At 55.8% G+C, this 16,291-nt stretch overlaps 3 protein-coding genes across 4 annotated transcripts in view; 1 reads left to right on the forward strand and 2 right to left on the reverse strand.

Annotated features, from left to right (window-relative positions):
* The first annotated feature begins 10 nt into the window (after window positions 1-10).
* Window positions 11-4,070, forward strand: FEM1A (fem-1 homolog A). The gene has a single exon (XM_027666551.1). The coding sequence runs from the start codon at window positions 133-135 to the stop codon at window positions 2,164-2,166; it is 2,034 nt and encodes a 677-aa protein (XP_027522352.1). The 5' UTR covers window positions 11-132; the 3' UTR covers window positions 2,167-4,070.
* Window positions 4,071-7,450: 3,380 nt separating this feature from the next.
* Window positions 7,451-11,317, reverse strand: TICAM1 (toll like receptor adaptor molecule 1). 2 transcript variants are annotated; one of them, XM_027666602.1, is made up of 2 exons: window positions 11,265-11,317; window positions 7,451-9,969 (listed from the first exon to the last, which is right to left on the reverse strand). In XM_027666602.1, the coding sequence occupies exon 2, from the start codon at window positions 9,789-9,791 to the stop codon at window positions 7,683-7,685; it is 2,109 nt and encodes a 702-aa protein (XP_027522403.1). In that variant the 5' UTR covers window positions 9,792-9,969; window positions 11,265-11,317; the 3' UTR covers window positions 7,451-7,682. The 2 variants fall into 2 exon arrangements, with proteins under 2 accessions (XP_027522403.1, XP_027522404.1); XM_027666603.1 differs by lacking the exon at window positions 11,265-11,317 and adding an exon at window positions 10,860-10,953.
* Window positions 11,318-14,036: 2,719 nt separating this feature from the next.
* The window catches only part of LOC113958402 (perilipin-3-like), a gene marked incomplete at its 3' end in the record, with an annotated part of 4,941 nt that continues 2,686 nt past the window's right edge, over window positions 14,037-16,291 (reverse strand). The window contains exons 5-9 of the mRNA XM_027666599.1: window positions 15,794-16,285; window positions 15,559-15,661; window positions 14,957-15,156; window positions 14,645-14,773; window positions 14,037-14,558 (exon numbers count right to left, since the gene is read on the reverse strand). Of these exons, the coding sequence (XP_027522400.1) occupies window positions 14,037-14,558; window positions 14,645-14,773; window positions 14,957-15,156; window positions 15,559-15,661; window positions 15,794-16,285 (1,446 nt within the window). The remainder of the gene's footprint in view (window positions 14,559-14,644; window positions 14,774-14,956; window positions 15,157-15,558; window positions 15,662-15,793; window positions 16,286-16,291) is intronic.

The following is a 16,291-nucleotide window of genomic DNA, read 5'->3' on the forward strand; positions in this document are numbered from 1 at the left end:
GATGGCGGTCGGGCCCGGGCGGTGAAGGTCCCGCCGCGCTGAGGGCAGGGGGGTCTCGTCGCCCCCCGCCCGCCCCGCGCTGGGGCCGCGCCGGAGCCGCCGGTCCATGGCCAGGACGCGGCCCCCGGCGCCATGGACCTGCGCACGGCCGTGTACAACGCGGCCCGCGACGGGAAGCTGAAGCTGCTGCAGAAGCTCCTGGGCAGCCGCAGCCGTGAGGAGCTGGAGGCGCTGACGGCGGGGCCGGGCGGCGGCGGCGGCCCCGGGGCGGGCAGCACCCCGCTGCTGATCGCGGCGCGGCACGGGCACCTGGAGGTGGTGGAGTACCTGCTGGATCACTGCGGGGCCCGCGTGGAGGAGGGCGGCTCCGTCAGCTTCGACGGCGAGACCATCGAGGGGGCCCCGCCGCTGTGGGCGGCCTCGGCCGCCGGGCACCTGGGGGTGGTGCGGAGCCTCCTGGACCACGGCGCCTCGGTGAACCAGACCACGCTGACCAACTCCACCCCGCTGCGGGCCGCCTGCTTCGATGGGCACCTGGAGATCGTGCGGTACCTGGTGGGCGAGCGCGGGGCCGACCTGGAGGTGGCCAACCGGCACGGGCACACGTGCCTGATGATTTCGTGCTACAAAGGGCACCGGGAGATCGCCCGCTACTTGCTGGAGAAAGGGGCCGACGTGAACCGGCGCAGCGTGAAGGGGAACACGGCCCTGCACGACTGCGCCGAGTCCGGCAGCCTGGAGATCCTGCAGCTCCTGCTCCGCTCCAAGGCCCGCATGGAGAAGGACGGCTATGGAATGACGCCCCTGCTCGCCGCCAGCGTCACCGGCCACACCAACATCGTGGAGTACCTCATCCAGGGGGGGCTGCAGCAGGAGGAGGCTGCGGGGAGCCAGAGCGGGACCTGCGCCTCGGGTGGGAGCCATCAGAGGGGCTGCAGCGCCGGCAAGGAGACTCAGGGCTGCCAGGAAGAGGGGGGTGAGGGATGTGGTGCCTCGGCTTCCAGCCAGGACGAGGTCCCGACCGTGTTCTGCACTCGAGAGGCGGCTGTGGAAGCGCTGGAGCTGCTGGGTGCCACGTTTGTGGACAAGAAACGTGACCTCCTGGGAGCCCACAAGTACTGGCGGAGGGCGATGGAGCTGCGCTGCGAGGGCGGGAAGTACCTGCCCAAACCCGAGCCCCGGCAGCTGGTGCTGGCCTATGACTATTCCCGGGAGGTGAATTCTCTGGAGGAACTGGAGGCCCTGATCACGGATCCCGACGAGATGCGGATGCAGGCGCTGCTGATCCGGGAGCGCATCCTGGGCCCTTCCCACCCCGACACTTCCTACTACATCCGCTACCGCGGCGCCGTCTACGCCGACTCCGGCAACTTCGAGCGCTGCATCAACCTGTGGAAGTACGCCCTGGACATGCAGCAAGGCAACCTGGAGCCTCTCAGCCCCATGACTGCCAGCAGCTTCCTTTCCTTTGCCGAGCTTTACTCCTACGTGCTCCAGGACCGCTCCAAAGGCGCTTTAGCCACCCACCTGGGCTTCTCCGACCTCATCGGGGTGCTGAGCAAAGGGGTGCGGGAGGTGGAGAGGGCCCTGGTGCACGGCAAGGACCCCGTGGCCGACTCGGTGCAGTTCACCAAGACGTTGGCCATCATCCTACACCTGGTGTTCCTGCTGGAGAAGGTGGAGTGCACCCCGGAGCAGGAGCACCAGAAGCGCCAGACCATCTACCGCCTGCTCAAGTGCAGCCCCCGGGCCAAGAACGGCTTCACCCTCCTGCACATGGCCGTGGACAAGGACACCACGACGGTGGGGCGTTATCCCGTGGGCAAATTCCCGTCGCTCCACGTGGTGAACTTGCTCCTGGAGTGCGGGGCCGACCCGGACAGCCGCGACTACGACAACAACACCCCCCTGCACGTCGCCGCCCGCAACAACTGCCCGCTCATCATGAGGGCCCTGATGGAGGCCGGGGCGCACATGGATGCCACCAACGCCTTCAAGCAGACGGCCTACGAGCTGCTGGACGAGAAGCTGCTCACCAAGAGCACGATGCAGCCCTTCAACTACATCACCCTCCAGTGCCTTGCTGCTCGAGCCCTGGACAAGCACAAGATTCCCTACAAGGGGTTCATCCCCGAGGAGCTGGAAGCCTTCATTGAGCTGCACTAGGGCACGAGAGTTGATGTCCCCCAGCCTTTCCCTCGCCTGTCCCACCCCATGGAGGTTGTGCAGCTGGAGGTCTCGGGCTGTCCTCAGCTGGGTGCTGGGTGCTGAGCTTTGTCCCCATCTGTCACCACAAAGCTGGCGAGTCAGGGCAGGGAGGAGGAGGCTCGAGAGCTCATGGCTGTTGTCACCTTCAGGTACCAGCTCTCTCCAGTGCGCTGTGCCCACAGAAGGGCACAGCCCCTGCCCTTTGCCATCTTGTCCTGAGAAGGAGGGAGAATGGAGATTCCCTGGGACTTGCTGCCTCTCCCATTAGTGCTGGATTAACTCAGTGTTCAGCTTTGGAGCAGCTACACACCCCCCACGTGCTCTGGCCCTCCCCAGCCCACACATCCAACACACAGAAAGCAAGTGAGGAATAAAACACCTTCCAACTAATTCCTTCCCCTCCCTCTTGTCAGATTTGGGACAGCACAAGTCCAGCAGCTGAGGGGCTCGTGCTCTGCTGAGGGAGTTCCTTGCATGGCACAGGGCTGGGTGTGCTGAGGATGGGGTATTTTTCCCTCTCTTGGTTGGCCAAATGGTGTTTTAAGGCCTGAGATGTCCATGATTGTGCATAAAGCTGGGATGTTTTTTCTCTCGTAGAGCCAGGCCCTATCTATGCTGCAAGACTTCTCCAGTCCTGTAAGATAGAGGAAGGTCAGTTCTGGTTATACAGTTTCATCCATAGATCTCGGGGTTTATGAATGGGGAGGAAAAACTTACTTTAAAACCCAAGTTGAAACACGTGATGTTCAGGCCCTTGGCTCGCCCATTCCACCCCTGTGTGCTCCATTCCCAGTGTGGAAGTGCTTTAGCTCCAGGGGTCAGCAGGGACTGAGCTGTGAGGGTGGATGTGGCCAGGTTTTGGAGCCATAACAGCAAAGTCTGAACCATTTCTGAGGCTGTAGGAAGCCCTGTAGGGCAGGAGGTACCTGTAGTGTGAGGATGCCTGGGGGGGTTATTTAAGCAAGTGAGTGTTTGTGCCATGTTTGCACCAGGGTGAGCTGGAGGAAGAAGAAACAAATGAAAGTTTAAGGTACCTCCTTGTCCTTTGGAGGTTTTAGTCTCATCTCCTTGGCCTCTGTTAATTATCCCATGACTTAAACCTCCGTGCAGTGGGTTCTTAGCAGCTGGTTTGGGCTTTTGATTCTTTTTTTGTTTTGTTTTGTTTGTTTTTTTTTCTCAACTTTTCTGAGGATGGTGCTACTTCAGAGGTGGAATTTGAAGTCTCACCTGGCTGCTGTTTGGACAAGCTCCTTCCTTGAATTAGGATCTGCACACACCTTGGTTTTTAAGGCTTTTAGGGCAGGTTTTTGCCTCCACGAGCAGAACCCTCTGTGGTGGAAAACAAACAAGTTTCCAGTGGTTTGTCCTCGTGCAGGGGGGGGTGACAGGGCTTGGGCAGCCTGTGGCTCATTTCTTGGCCCTGAGCAGGGTGGGAAGCACAGCTGGGGAGGGGGAGAAGCAGCTGCCTTGGAGCTTTGGGAAAGGTCCCACTTTTGGGAGAGCAGACCCCTGGCACCACCCGTGCTCTATGTGCTACTGAAGCTTCTCTACTTGTATTTATCAGCCTCAATAACCAATGCTCTCTGCCCCTTAAAGATATTGTAGAGCTGCCATTACATTTTTGCAGTGTTAACTATAACATTTATTTATAAAGCAAGGAGGTTTAACTTGAATTGAGCTGTAAAGTGCAGAGTTAGTTTAGCTGCCTTCTATTTTTGTTGTTTTGTTTTGTTTTGTTTTGTTTTTTCTTTTTTGGCTGAAACCTGACCTAAACTGCAGGAATGGGATTTGTTTCCTTTGTGAGCTGATGAGCGCTCTTAACTTTAAATAATAAAACAAAAAAAATGGCTGCTAGAATGCAAGTGCCTTGGACTTCTTCCTGGGAAGCCTCTATTTCCAGCTTGTTTCCCCAGGGATGGGACACTGTGGGTATGGAAATATGGGGTGTTTGCAATCAACAGGTGTGATGGATTCGTTGCTACTCCTGGGAGAAAACTAATCTGTGCTGCAGTGGCAAATGTTTCCCCTGGAAAAGGATAACACTGACACTGAAATGACACCTTTCCTTATATATTTTTGCCTTGTATTTTGATGGAAATGAAAGAGTGTGGAAGGATCTGTGTTGACTCAGGTGTTGCCTGCCTTACACACCTGGGACAGTGGGCACAGCAAGCAGAATTTTTGTTATCAATTGATATTTTTCAACCCCAAATCTGTTGGTGGGAGGGCAAAACCAGAGGGATTAAAGGTACTGGAGTTAGTTCCACACAAGGATCTGGGTTTCCAAAAATGCTTTAGCCTTCCCCAGTGTCTGCAAATCTGTGGGAAGGGCTTCTCCCATCCAGATATTCCTCCTGTGCTCCAGGTGATCTTCAGGTGTGTGGGAGAGCAGGGGCCAGGCAGGTACAGGGAGCCAGGTGGCCTCAGGACAGAGGCAGTGGCTGATCAGTGCAATTCCATCTGGGAGCAGAGAGATGGGAAGGGAATTATTCCATGCAGAAGCCACCCTGGAGCTGGGATCTTGTGGTCAGGGAGCTTGGGGATCCAGTCAGGTGCAACAGCCCCAAGGAGGAGAATATTTTGTGTGGTAGAAAAAGCTTTTTTTGTTTTGGTTTGGGGTTTTTTTTATTATTATTTTTAACACATAAATCATGTGTAATTACACAGAGGGCCCAGCAATTGAAGGTTGATAGTAATTACAGGGTGGGAGAACTCACTGCATGATTCAGGGGTAATCACACTGAACAGGCCTCATTTATTGTAGGTGTTGTCTGGGCCAGCTCCATGTGGGGCAAAACGTGGAGTTGTGGGGAGCAGGGCAGTGTTTCAGGGATTATTTTGTTAATTATGTTGGACAGAGAAGAGTTTTGTTCCACTGGGGTGGCTGCTGTACCCCACACATCCTCCCCTCTCCCTGTCTGTGATCCAGGCACACTGGATGAGGCTGTGCTGAGGTTGTTTACAAGCTGGAGCAGCTTCCAGTTGCCTAATTCCGTGTGATGTTTATTTATAGCAGGAGAGGAGCTGGGGAAAGAGGGATGTGTGTGTTCTGCTGAGGGGAGGAACTGTCCTGCACCAACTGCAGGGAGGCATGAGTTGCATTAACACAACACCTACTTAACAGAAAATAGAGAAATAAAAGGAATTTGAGCACTTGGAGGATTCCAGCAGGCTCTGGAAAGAGTAGATGAGTTAATCTGTTGTCACTGGGTCCTGCAGAGTTGAAATCCAAACAGGTTGAAAGCTGGGAGCCAACAGTTGGTGGCATCTTCTAAACACCAGGGCTGGTCTGTGGTTCTTGTGCTGCACAGGAGGGAAGAGTTTGGTTTGGCCAGGAACTGATGGCTTGGGCTGGAACTAAGGAGGTCCAGGAGGAGCTGAACCTCCTTGGAGAGGGAAGGAAGAAGACAAACCTGTGGACAGATCCATGAGAAAGGACCTGTGGCCTCCAAGGAGGAAATTCAGTGGGATTTAAATGCAGAACTGTAACAGCCACTGCTTTGGTGCAGTTAAAGAGCAGGGACACTCTCCAGCTCAGAGCTTGCCCTGGAGCTCAGGCAGTGCCCAGGTTCTCCAGGATCCCCCTGCAGACATCCTGAGGGACACAAGCTGCTGGAAAATGAAGAGGCAGCAGTTGCAGCTCTCCACACAGGGTGGGAAGAGAGGCCCGTTCTCCTTCGTGCTGGTCCTTGGTGTCCTCAGAGGAGCCAGAGCTGAGGAGATTCCTGTTCTCCATGCTGGGGGTTCCTGTCTCAGTGTCAGCTCTGTCTCTAGGCTGGGCCTTGTCTGGGAGGAGATGCTGGTGCACAGGGAGCCTGAGGTAGAGCCAGAGAGGGAGAGAGAAACCTGGACACTGTAGAGCTCAGTGCTCCCTGAGCAGGGCATAATGTCAGTCAGAGTCTTCTCTGAGGCCTTAGTGTCTCATACAGGGCTTGGTCGTGAGGCTTCCATGGTTTTTGGACAAGCAGTACAGTCCAGAATTAGGCCCTGAGAGGGCCCAGCTTGGGCAGTCCCAGGTCCAGGATGGTTTGGTGGGGTCCTGAGCTTCGGCTGCTCTGGGCTTGGAACATGCTGGGCCAGACCTGGAGTGACAGCAGCACACACCCCCCTGCAGAAACACCAACACCTGGACTGGCATCACCTCCCTCTGTCGATCACAGTGGCCCTCGGGATCCACTTTAACATGGATGTGGCTCCTCAGCTCCCCCGAGGGGCAGGAATTGGGTGGGAGGAGTCGGGTGAGGAGTCAGGTGAGCCCTGCCCTGCTCCAGTCACAGGGTGAGCTGGCTCTGGGCTCTGCTCCACCCAGGGAACAGCCCCTTTCCCAGTCACTCGGTGGCTTTGGGGTGACCTCTGCTGACGATCAGGAAAATGGCTGTGCCTGGAACGCTGGAGGAAGAGGGAGGGATCTGAGGCTTTGCTCCAGGTGCCCTCCTGGTGTTAAAGCTCAGTAGGCACCTGCCTGGTACATCCCTCACCCAGGTCCTGCAGAACACCCTCCCACCCCTCATCCCCTGCTCTCTCCAGCCCCCTGCATTGCTCTGCTCAGTGCTTTTGCTTTTCCATCCCACCTTTTCCTCAAAGGCAGTAACAGAAATAGGTGGGATAATCTCAGCAGGGAACATTTTACAACAGCCAGTCTGACAGGGCCTGGTCCCACCTCCAGCCTGGTACAGGGGGTAAGAATGGAGGAGTGGACACTTGGCTTCTGCCTCCCTGGACTTTGTGCTTCCCCCTCTCATCCCACTTTCATTAAGCATTTTTTCCCCAAGCACAGCTTTGCTGTAAAGATTCTTATACCTGATGTGTAACCTCAGCTCTGTAGGTTTTCTTAAATACAAAACCACTCCTGGGAATTTTGTCTTTCACAACCAAAACCTTCTGTATCTAGTTCAGAGGGGAACTGGGAACAGGGATCTCTGGTGCCTCAGCCCAGAGTCCTGCAGCCTCTCTGGAGTTGCTGAAGCTGCTTTCCAGAACCTTCCTGGGGCTGATGTGAGGGGAGTGGGGACCGCTGGAAGAAAATAGTGGGACCTTGTGGTGCTCAGCACCTTGGCAGGAGGGCAGAGTGACTCCCCAGAGTGACTCCCCAATCCCTGAAGATTGTCCCTCAAATGATTTGCTCAGTGCCATCTCCCAGCCCTTTCCACCTGACATGCAGAACAGTTTTTCCTGTATCCCTGACTGCCCCTTTTCTAATTCTGCAGGAAAGAACTGGAGAAACACAAATAAATCCATTGAAATTTATTTATAAAATCTTCAAGTAGCCCCAGAAAATCAGGAAAATAGTTTTCTCAGTAACTCAAAAATAATCACAGGGCAAACAGTCCCAGGAGGTCCAACGTAAAATCAGGAATTTTCCTCTGGGCTTCAGGGAAGTGGCACCCTTGACCCCCAGAGAAATGAGATTAGTCCCAGTCCCAGCAGAATCACAATAATCTAGGATTTGAAATTAGTTTTGCCTCTGACCCTGATCAGACATGGTGCCTGGTTTGTCCCTCGCTGTCCTGTGGCCCAGGGGGGACAGTTTCCACCTGCATCGTGTTGTGGTCCCCGATCTGAACCATCCGCGCGTTCTGGATCACGATCCCTCCCGGGCCTGGCATGATGTTGTAGTGGCCTGGTGGGAGCAGTGAGTGGGAATTGGGGGGACCCATCTGAGCAGGTGGGGGGTGCCCAGCAAAGGGAGGGAGCGTGGGGTTGTTGGGGGGACACCACTGTTGGGGGGATGGCTCTGGTGGCCACGGCTGTGTCGCTGCTGGAAGCACCTGGGACGGGCGGCCAAGGCTCAGGGCAGCCAAGTTCTGCTGGGCCTGCTGCCATTCCCAACACAGCTGGAGTTTCCTTCTCTGCATCTGCTCCCACATGGCTTTCTTCTGGCTGATCTTCTTGGGGTTGAAAGTGTTGCTCACAACCCTGGAGAACAGAGGAGAGCTCTCATCCAGGATCACCAGCGCGCTGAGCATCCTGGGGATCTGACCCTGCTCCAGGGCGTTCTCCTTGGGTAAAAACGGGATGACTGAGTAGTGCTTGGCTGGGTCCTGGATGGACTGCATCAGGGCAGTGTCTGTCTGGAACAGACACAGGTTGCAGATGAAGTTCTTGGTCAGCAGGAGGATCATGAAGGCAGAGTTTTCCATCGCCTCCAGGAAGCCCCCCATGCGGCTGCGTCCGGCAACGGAGAAATCCTCGCAGAGCGTGGCCCCATTGGACACCCCCATGCTCTCCAGCCGGTTCTTGACCCGCTGGGCAACAACCTCATCTTCACTGGCATGCAGGACAACAAACGTGAAGAACTTGCCACCATCTGGCTCTGACAGGGACTCTGGGTCCATGGCTGGGAGAGGAGGAGGAGGCCAGGCTGGAGAGGGGGATGAGCGCAGGGGAGGGGGATTTAAGTTGGAAGGAGATTCCTGAAGAGAAGGAGGAAAGGTTGAGGAGAAGGAGCAAGTTGGAGGAGGAGGAAGGGAACAGGTTGAAATAGAAGCAGATGTAGAGTTACAGGGAATGCCTGCTGGAATATCAGAGTCCCCCATGGATATGTGAGCAGGATCAGTCCCCACTGCAGCTCCTGGGTCAGGAAGACCAGTAGGTAATTGCTTCTCATCCTGCTTTTCATCCATGTTTTCTCTTGGAGCAGGAGGTTCTGTCACTGTGCTGGGAATATCACTGCTCTGGACAGGCTGGATCACAGCCCCCTCTGAGGGAACAGGGAGCACTGAGGGGCAGGAACTGCCCTGCAGAACCTCCTCTGGCCGGGGCACTTGGCCACCTGTGTCCTGGCCGGGGTGGGAGCTGGGGCTGCTGGTCCAGCTGGACTCCTGAGGGCTCTGCGTGTCCCCATCGGGGTGTCCAGCACTGCTGGGCTGGGGGACACCCTCGGGGGGAGAGGGATGGCTGTGGCAAACAACTGTTGGCGATGCACTGACCTCCAAACAGCTGGGGAGGGAGCAGCTCCCCGTGGAGCACAAGGTCCGCGGGGCCGAGAGCTCGGAGTTTCCTCCGATCGGCACCGGAGAACTTCTCACCACGTAGTCGGAGCTGCCCCCACGGAGAAATCCCGTGTCCTCATTGGATCTCAGCGTCCAAAATCTGTCACTTGGGCCCATGCTGGGAGCAAAGCCCTGTTTGTCTTGGTCCTCAGGTGGGATGTTGTTGAGCATTCCCTGCTGAGTGTCCTGGCAGGCTTTGGTGGCAGCCTGGCAGGCTTTGGCCCAGGCCTCGGGACTGCACAGCTTTTCCTGTGCCAACACTTTGTACACCTCTGCCAGAAGTGCCATGGCACCTGCATCCAGCTGGGGAGGCTGCACATCCTCCCCATCCTCCTGCGTTCCTGCAGCACCCAGTTTGGTCTGATGGACATACTGGGCTGCTGGGTTATCCCTCAAGGCATCCAAGCAAATCCTTGCATCCGTGTCTTGCCCCAGACTAAGCAAGACCATGGCTTGCAGTAACTTGCTGCTGGGCCCAGGTATCAGGTGCTTCAGTTTGTGTTTGAGGCTCAGGAGTTTATCTTGTGGGACTTGGGATAGAATATTAAACACGTCCTCAAAGCTTGGCTGGAGCTCAGTGCTCTGTGCCATCTCAGCAGCTGCTGGCCCAGAGCATGGAATGAAGCAGCAGGGATGGGAAAATCATCTTATGGCAAAGGTTTGTTCCCATGTGGGGCTCGGGGATGTCCCAGGTGCACTTCTCCTACCACATGAGCTCTTTGCTGTCTTGGGCTTGTCTTGGAACTGGGATATCTCTGTCCTGGGGAACCTGTGAGGAGAACAGAGGACAATGCAGAGAGGGTGATGTGGGGAGCTGAGGGGATGCTCCCGAGGCTCGTGGAACTCCCAGATGCTCCCTCACAGCTTGCAAGTATTTTTGCCTCTGTTCTGTGCTTGTAGCTGTGCCAGTGCTCCGTGCATTATCCCCACTCTGTGATAAGCAAAGAGCACGTTCCTTACATTCATTTCACATTAATGGTGACTGGTTTTAAATAATTGCTGAAATAGTGATGCATTTAGGTAAATGTGTGTCCGTCTCCTCCAGGCAGCTGGTTCCAGGGGCCTCACAGGTTCCTTGTGCTGGCAGTCAAGGAATAAAACAATCTTGGAGGAAACCCTTTCCACCTGATAATCCATGTGCATCCCCTGTCAGGCTGCTGATCGTGGAGTGGTTTGGGTTTGGAGGGACCTTTAAGATCATCCAGTCCCACCCCCTGGCATGGGCAGGGACACCTTCCACTAGCCCAGGTTGCTCCAAGCCCTGTCCAACCTGGCCTGGGACACTTCCAGGGATGGGGCAGCCACAGCTTCTCTGCCCAACCTGTGCCAGGGCCTCCCCACCCTCCCGGGGGAATTCCTTCCCAATATCCCATCTAACCCTGCTCTCTGGCAGTGGGAAGCCATTCCCCCTTGTCCTGTCCCTCCAGCCCCCTGTCCAAAGTCTCCCTTGGAGCCCCCTGGATCCTTCTCCAGGTGAACCCCCCCAGCAATCCCAGCCTGGCTCCAGAGCAGAGGGGCTCCAGCCCTCGGAGCATCTCCATGGTCTCCTCTGGACTCACTCCAGCGGTTTCACATCCTTCTGATGTTTTGGGGCCCCAGAGCTGGGACTGGGGACATTGTATCCCCCTCCTCAGCTGATCCCTGAGCCCCCGCACTCACCCAAGGCCTCTGACCGGGGTTTAATTAAACAGCAGAAGCGTCCGGAGCAGAGGAGCAGATTCCCGGTGGGACACCGCTCCAGGCGCTGCCTGAGCACTGCTGCAGGAACTCTCCCTGCCGCAGGAACTTTCCCTATTTAAAGGGAGCCCCAGCAACTGCCCCCAAATACCTCTCGACTGTGGAAACTTTCTACTTTCAGTCTCCTCGTTTCCGCTCTCATAAAAATCCTCCAATTGCCCAACGAGCGCGGAAGTTGGAGCGGGCGGGGAGGGGGGGGCAGCGCTCGGGTCCGATCCCCGCGGGAGCCGGGGAGGGATGGGATGAGCCGGGAAGGGAAGGGATCAGCCGGGAAGGGAAGGGATCAGCCGGGAAGGGAAGGGATGAGCCGGGAAGGGATCAGCCTACCTGCGGCCGGTCCCGGTGCCCGGGGCAGGCGGAAGCGGCGCGGGGCGATGGGCACGAACGGGGCGGAGCGGGGCGGGACCGGGGAACCGGGACAGGGGCAGCTCTTCCAGGGCTTGGGGACCGGGACAGGGGCAGCTCCTCCAGGGCTTGGGAATTGGGCAGGGGCTCGGGGAACCGGGATAGGGGACAGCTCTTCCAGAGCTTGGGGACCGGGACAGGGGGCAGCTCCTCCAGGGCTTGGGGACCAGGGCCAGGTCTCGGTGACCAGGGGACAGCTCCTCCAGGGCTCGGGGAACCGGGACAGGGGACAGCTCTTCCAGGGCTTGGAAATTGGGCAGGGGCTCGGGGAACCGGGATAGGGGACAGCTCCTCCAGGGCTTGGGGACCAGGGCCAGGTCTCGGCGACGAGGGGACAGCTCCTCCAGGGCTTGGGGACTGGGACAGGGGCTCGGGGAACCGGGACAGGGGACAGCTCCTCCAGGGCTTGGGGGCCAGGGCCAGGTCTCGGTGACCAGGGGACTCCAGCAGCAGCATCTCAGCCCCTCCGTGAGCCGCCACCTCCCCTGACTGGACCAGCCCTGCCCGGTGTCCACCCCCTGAGAACGTGGAGGTGACACCAAAAGATTTAATTAAAAAACCAAAACAAAACAAACAAAAAAACAGAACAAAACCAAAAAGGCAAAATATGAGCTCCTCTTGAGATGTTTTGAGAACTTGAATAAAACCCTCGGTCAGTAGCTTAATAAATTCAAGGTGACAATGCATAAGGGAACTTGAAAACATCTAGTCCAGGTGTCATTCATGGGTTTGGGTACATTTCCTAACACTTGACTAACACTGGTGGAGGATGCTGATTAAAAGCTAAGAAATGTGAATTTAGGGGGAATAAAATAAACTTGAAGCTGCGAGTCTAAGAGAGAAATATTGGTAGCAAATACACAATAAGAATGCAGTTGTTGGTGGGGAGGATTCAGAGCAGTGGGGGCACTGCCTCTAGGAAGTGTTGGAAGTGGGATGAGTGAGGCTGGATAGCCCAGGATCCAGAGAGGTGAGAGGAGACAGGAGTGGGACATGAACAGAAGCACCTGAGCCTCAGGCAGAAGTCTTGGGGACAAAATAATTAAGATATTTTTCTGCTTAAGAGAGCATGGGACCTGCTAAAAGCACTTTGGTTTTTTTTCCCCTCCAGCAGGACCAAGCTGGCCAGAGAAGAGATTTGGTAAAATGCAAACTTTGAAGCAGCTCAGGTAAGGGGAGAACTCGACACTGCAGCTTTGGGTTCACACAAACCCGCACGTCTTTGAACACAGGTCACGCTTTATTCTGATGTCTGCTCAGCAGCCCCAGCACAGGGGCCATGACAGAACACAAGTTACCAAAATAAATTATATTAGGAGTTGTTACAAAGCATTGTTGGCTGGGAAAGAACCAGCACCTACACTCCCCCGCTCCCCCCTTTTTAATAACAGGATATCCTAATCCCATGGCAGAGTAACTCCTGGGAAAAGCTGCCTTGTTTGCCATCTTAGTGGTTGTGAAGTGTTTCAGGCCTGGAGTTACACAATAACGACCCCTGGAGTCAGTCACTGAACTTTAGGAAAGACAAACCCCTAAAAACCGTGGTGATTAAAGAAAACCCCCCCCTACTGAGTGTTTCTCCGTGAAGGAAGAAGTGTTTGGGTGATCCCTGAAGAGAAATCTCTTAGTGATGAGCAGCTCCAGCTGTGCCAGATGTGCCACATCCTGCCGAGCCTCCCCGGAAGCACAAGAGGCACAGAGGAAGTGTCGTGGCTGTGCCGGGTATTTTTAAACTCGCAGAAGGCGGGAAACGGCATCAAAAGCCCAGCTCAGCATCTTCTCGAGTTTTCCACGGCTTGGGTGAATTAAAAACAAATCCAACGTTAAAAAAAAATGAGTTGAGACGACTTCTTCTCTGCCACAGCTTGTCTCAGCAAGAATCAGCCGCTCACACGGGCAGCTGGGCTGACAAAGAGCTGAAGTGCAGGTCCCCATCTTCCCTTTCAGAGCAGCAGTGATTTAAAAACAGTAAATCAAGATACACAACCCCCCCCCCCCCCGGTTATTATATCTCCTGGCAACTGCATCTGACTGCAAACTCAGAGCAGGAGGCACTTGTGGCACAACTGGACACACGACTAAAACATCAAGGGCTGTTCTAACCAGGGAGCCTCGGCCAGAAGAGCTGGAATTTATCAGAGACCTTCTTCTGGTGTTCTAGTTTTTATCTCCCTTGCAGCCAGTGCCACCTGTGTCTTTCTCTGCCTCCTCCTCCAGCTTCCCTGCCTTCTTCACTTTCCCTGCCTTCCCTTCCAGCTTCTCTGCCTTCCCCTCCCTCTTCCCTGCCTTCTTCATCTTCCCTGCCTTATCCTCCGGCTTCTCCGCCTTCCTCAGCTTCCCTGTCTCCTCCTCCAGCTGCCCTGCTTCCATGTCCTGCTTCCCTGCCTTCCTCACCTTCCCTGCCTCCTCCTCCAGCTTCTCTGCCTTCTTCATCTTCCCTGCCTCCTCCTCCAGCTTCTCTGCCTTCTTCATCTTCCCTGCCTCCTCCTCCAGCTTCCCTGCTCCCTTCTCCTGCTTCCCTGCTTTCTTCACCTTCCCTGTCTCCTCCTCCAGCTGCCCTGCTTCCATGTCCTCCTTCCTTGCCTTCTCCTCCAGCTTCTCTGCCTTCTTCATCTTCCCTGCCTCCTCCTCCAGCTGCCCTGCTCCCTTCACCTTCTCTACCTCCTCCTCCAGCTTCCCTGCTTCCTTCTCCAGCTTCTCTGCCTTCTCCTCCCACTTCCCTGCCTTCTCCTCCAGCTTCTCCAGCACTCCATACCATTGCCCTAGGATCCTGTTGGTTCCCTCGGGCTCTCTGGGTGTCTCAGTCACCCCCTGTGATGCCGGAGCCTTTTCCAACAGGGGTAACTTTCCATCAGTCACCACCTCTCTCCTCTTCTGCTTTCTGCTGCCCTGTGCCACCTCAGCCATGGCCCTGAAGGGTCCCACGAGCCAGTTCAGAGGGATGCTGTGAGTGACATACTCAAACAGGACATCGAGGGACCTCCGGGCTTCTGTCGCACGGTCCTGGCTCTGCCTCAGGGTGATGCTGGAGAGGTCCTGGAAAGACATGGCACTGGAAAAAGAGCTGTGGAGCTTGTGGATATTTCGAGTGGCCTGATACACAGCCTCTTGGACGTTGTTGGGGAGGCCTTGGATGCTGGTTTTCAGGTTCTCATAGACAGGCTGTAGCTGCTGGGTGATGATCCTCAGCATAGTTAGAGTCCGGGACTCTACCTGCTGGGAGAGAGACAGCTCAGTTACCAGAGCAGGTGGGATGGCCACCAGCCACCTGAGGCCAGGTCACATACACCTTCCAGGGATACCTCTGGCTGGCAGGCAGTTTGAACTTGGTTTCCTTTGGGTTGTGTCAGGCACCACTCCACCCAGAGCTTATGGAGCCTCTCCTGCCCTTCCAGCAGCTTCTGGCCAAATCCCTGTTTCACAGATTCAATCTGATGGGAAAAATGAGAGGAACAGCTGTATTGCAAGCACACACAGAGAGGCACAAGTGCTCCCCTCCCAGGGAGGGATCCAAGGTGACACGTAGCTGGTGCAGGGTGGAGGAAGAGCTTCCAGCTGGAGAGCAGGGCAGGAAGGCTACAGACAGGAGGAAAGGGGGGAAAGCGTGTTTGTACCAGTTTTATTGCCATCTGTAGTCGTGAGAGGGTGTCCTGGGTGCTCTGCCTGATGCACTGCAGCTTGTGGAGGGAGAGCTGGTAGGCTCTGAGCCGGACTCTGCTGGACAGGGACCCCAGGCGCACAAAGTAACTCCGCTGCTCTTTCTGCTCCTCCACGGAAACCATCCCAGACCCCTCCACGCTGGTGGCCAGTTTACCTGGAGGAAACAAGAACAGAGATGCAGCTGGGCTTCATTCCCCCAGCTGTGAGGAGGTGGGAGAGGTCAGATCACCCGTGGGAGAACAGGAGGGTTGCTGTGGGAACAGGAGAGGTTTGTGGTCGCTCAGGTGTTAAAGGCAGTCCCTGCTCAACATGTTCTCTTCAGAAAAGCAGACTTGATGGAGAGGTTGAAGCGTGAACCCATGTGTTTATTTACCTTGAGGCTGATGGTCAAGGATCAATAAATGCTTGAACTCTGTCCTATACCATGTGGCAATTTGGTGTTGGCAAATTCAGAGCTACCTGTCTGCTTCACAAGCTGAGTCTTGCTGTGTCAGGTGCTCTCTAGTCACGTGGGAAAGGATTTGCATTTAGAGCCGCCAAGTAAGTAGTTTTTTACCTAATTCCTCCTCTGTCATCGGGAGGAAGTGATCCACCAGATCTTCTGACATCCCCAGCACAGATTCCACACCACCAGCCACTGCCTGGCTCACTGCCTTGGCCTTGCTTATGCTGTTGGTCACCACTGAGTTGGTCATCTCCACGCCCCCCTGGAGGGCCTCCCTGCTCTGCTCCAGGGCTGTGCTTATCTTGCTCGAGATGGTGCCATAGGCAGCATCCAGAGCTGTACTGACTGTAGAGGTGACCACAGATTTGGTCTTCTCAACACTATCTTGAACAGCCCCTTTGGTCAGGTCCACTGCCTCGGTCACCTTGGTGGTCACCAGCTCCTTGGCACCTTGGGCAGCCCCTACAGCTGCACTGATGGTGGAAGCAACTGCAGACTTGGTCCTGTCCACACTGTCCTCCACCATGTGTTTGGTGACATCCACGGCCTCTGTCACCTTGTTGGCCACCAGGTCCTTGGCTCCTTGGGCAGCTTCCACAGCGTTGACAATGGTGGAAGCAACAGCAGACTTGGTCATGTCCACACTGTCTTCTACAATGTGCTTGCTGAGGTCCACTGCCTTGGTCACCTTGTCTGCCACCAGCTCCTTGGCTCCCTGGGCAGCCTCCACAGCATTGACAATGGTAGAAGCAACAGCAGATTTTGTCCTGTCCACACTGTCCTCCACCACATGTTTAGTGACATCCACAGCCTCTGTCACCTTGCTGGTCACCATGTCCTTGGC

The sequence above is a fragment of the Corapipo altera genome, unplaced genomic scaffold (genome assembly GCF_003945725.1).
Source record: "Corapipo altera isolate COAL_440 unplaced genomic scaffold, ASM394572v1 193, whole genome shotgun sequence".
NCBI lineage: Eukaryota > Metazoa > Chordata > Aves > Passeriformes > Pipridae > Corapipo > Corapipo altera.

What these genes read in the sequence shown, in the direction of transcription:
- FEM1A (XM_027666551.1), top strand. Translation starts at nt 133, where the DNA reads ATGGACCTGCGCACGGCCGTGTACAACGCGGCCCGCGACGGGAAGCTG.
- TICAM1 (XM_027666602.1), bottom strand. Translation starts at nt 9,791, where the DNA reads ATGGCACAGAGCACTGAGCTCCAGCCAAGCTTTGAGGACGTGTTTAAT.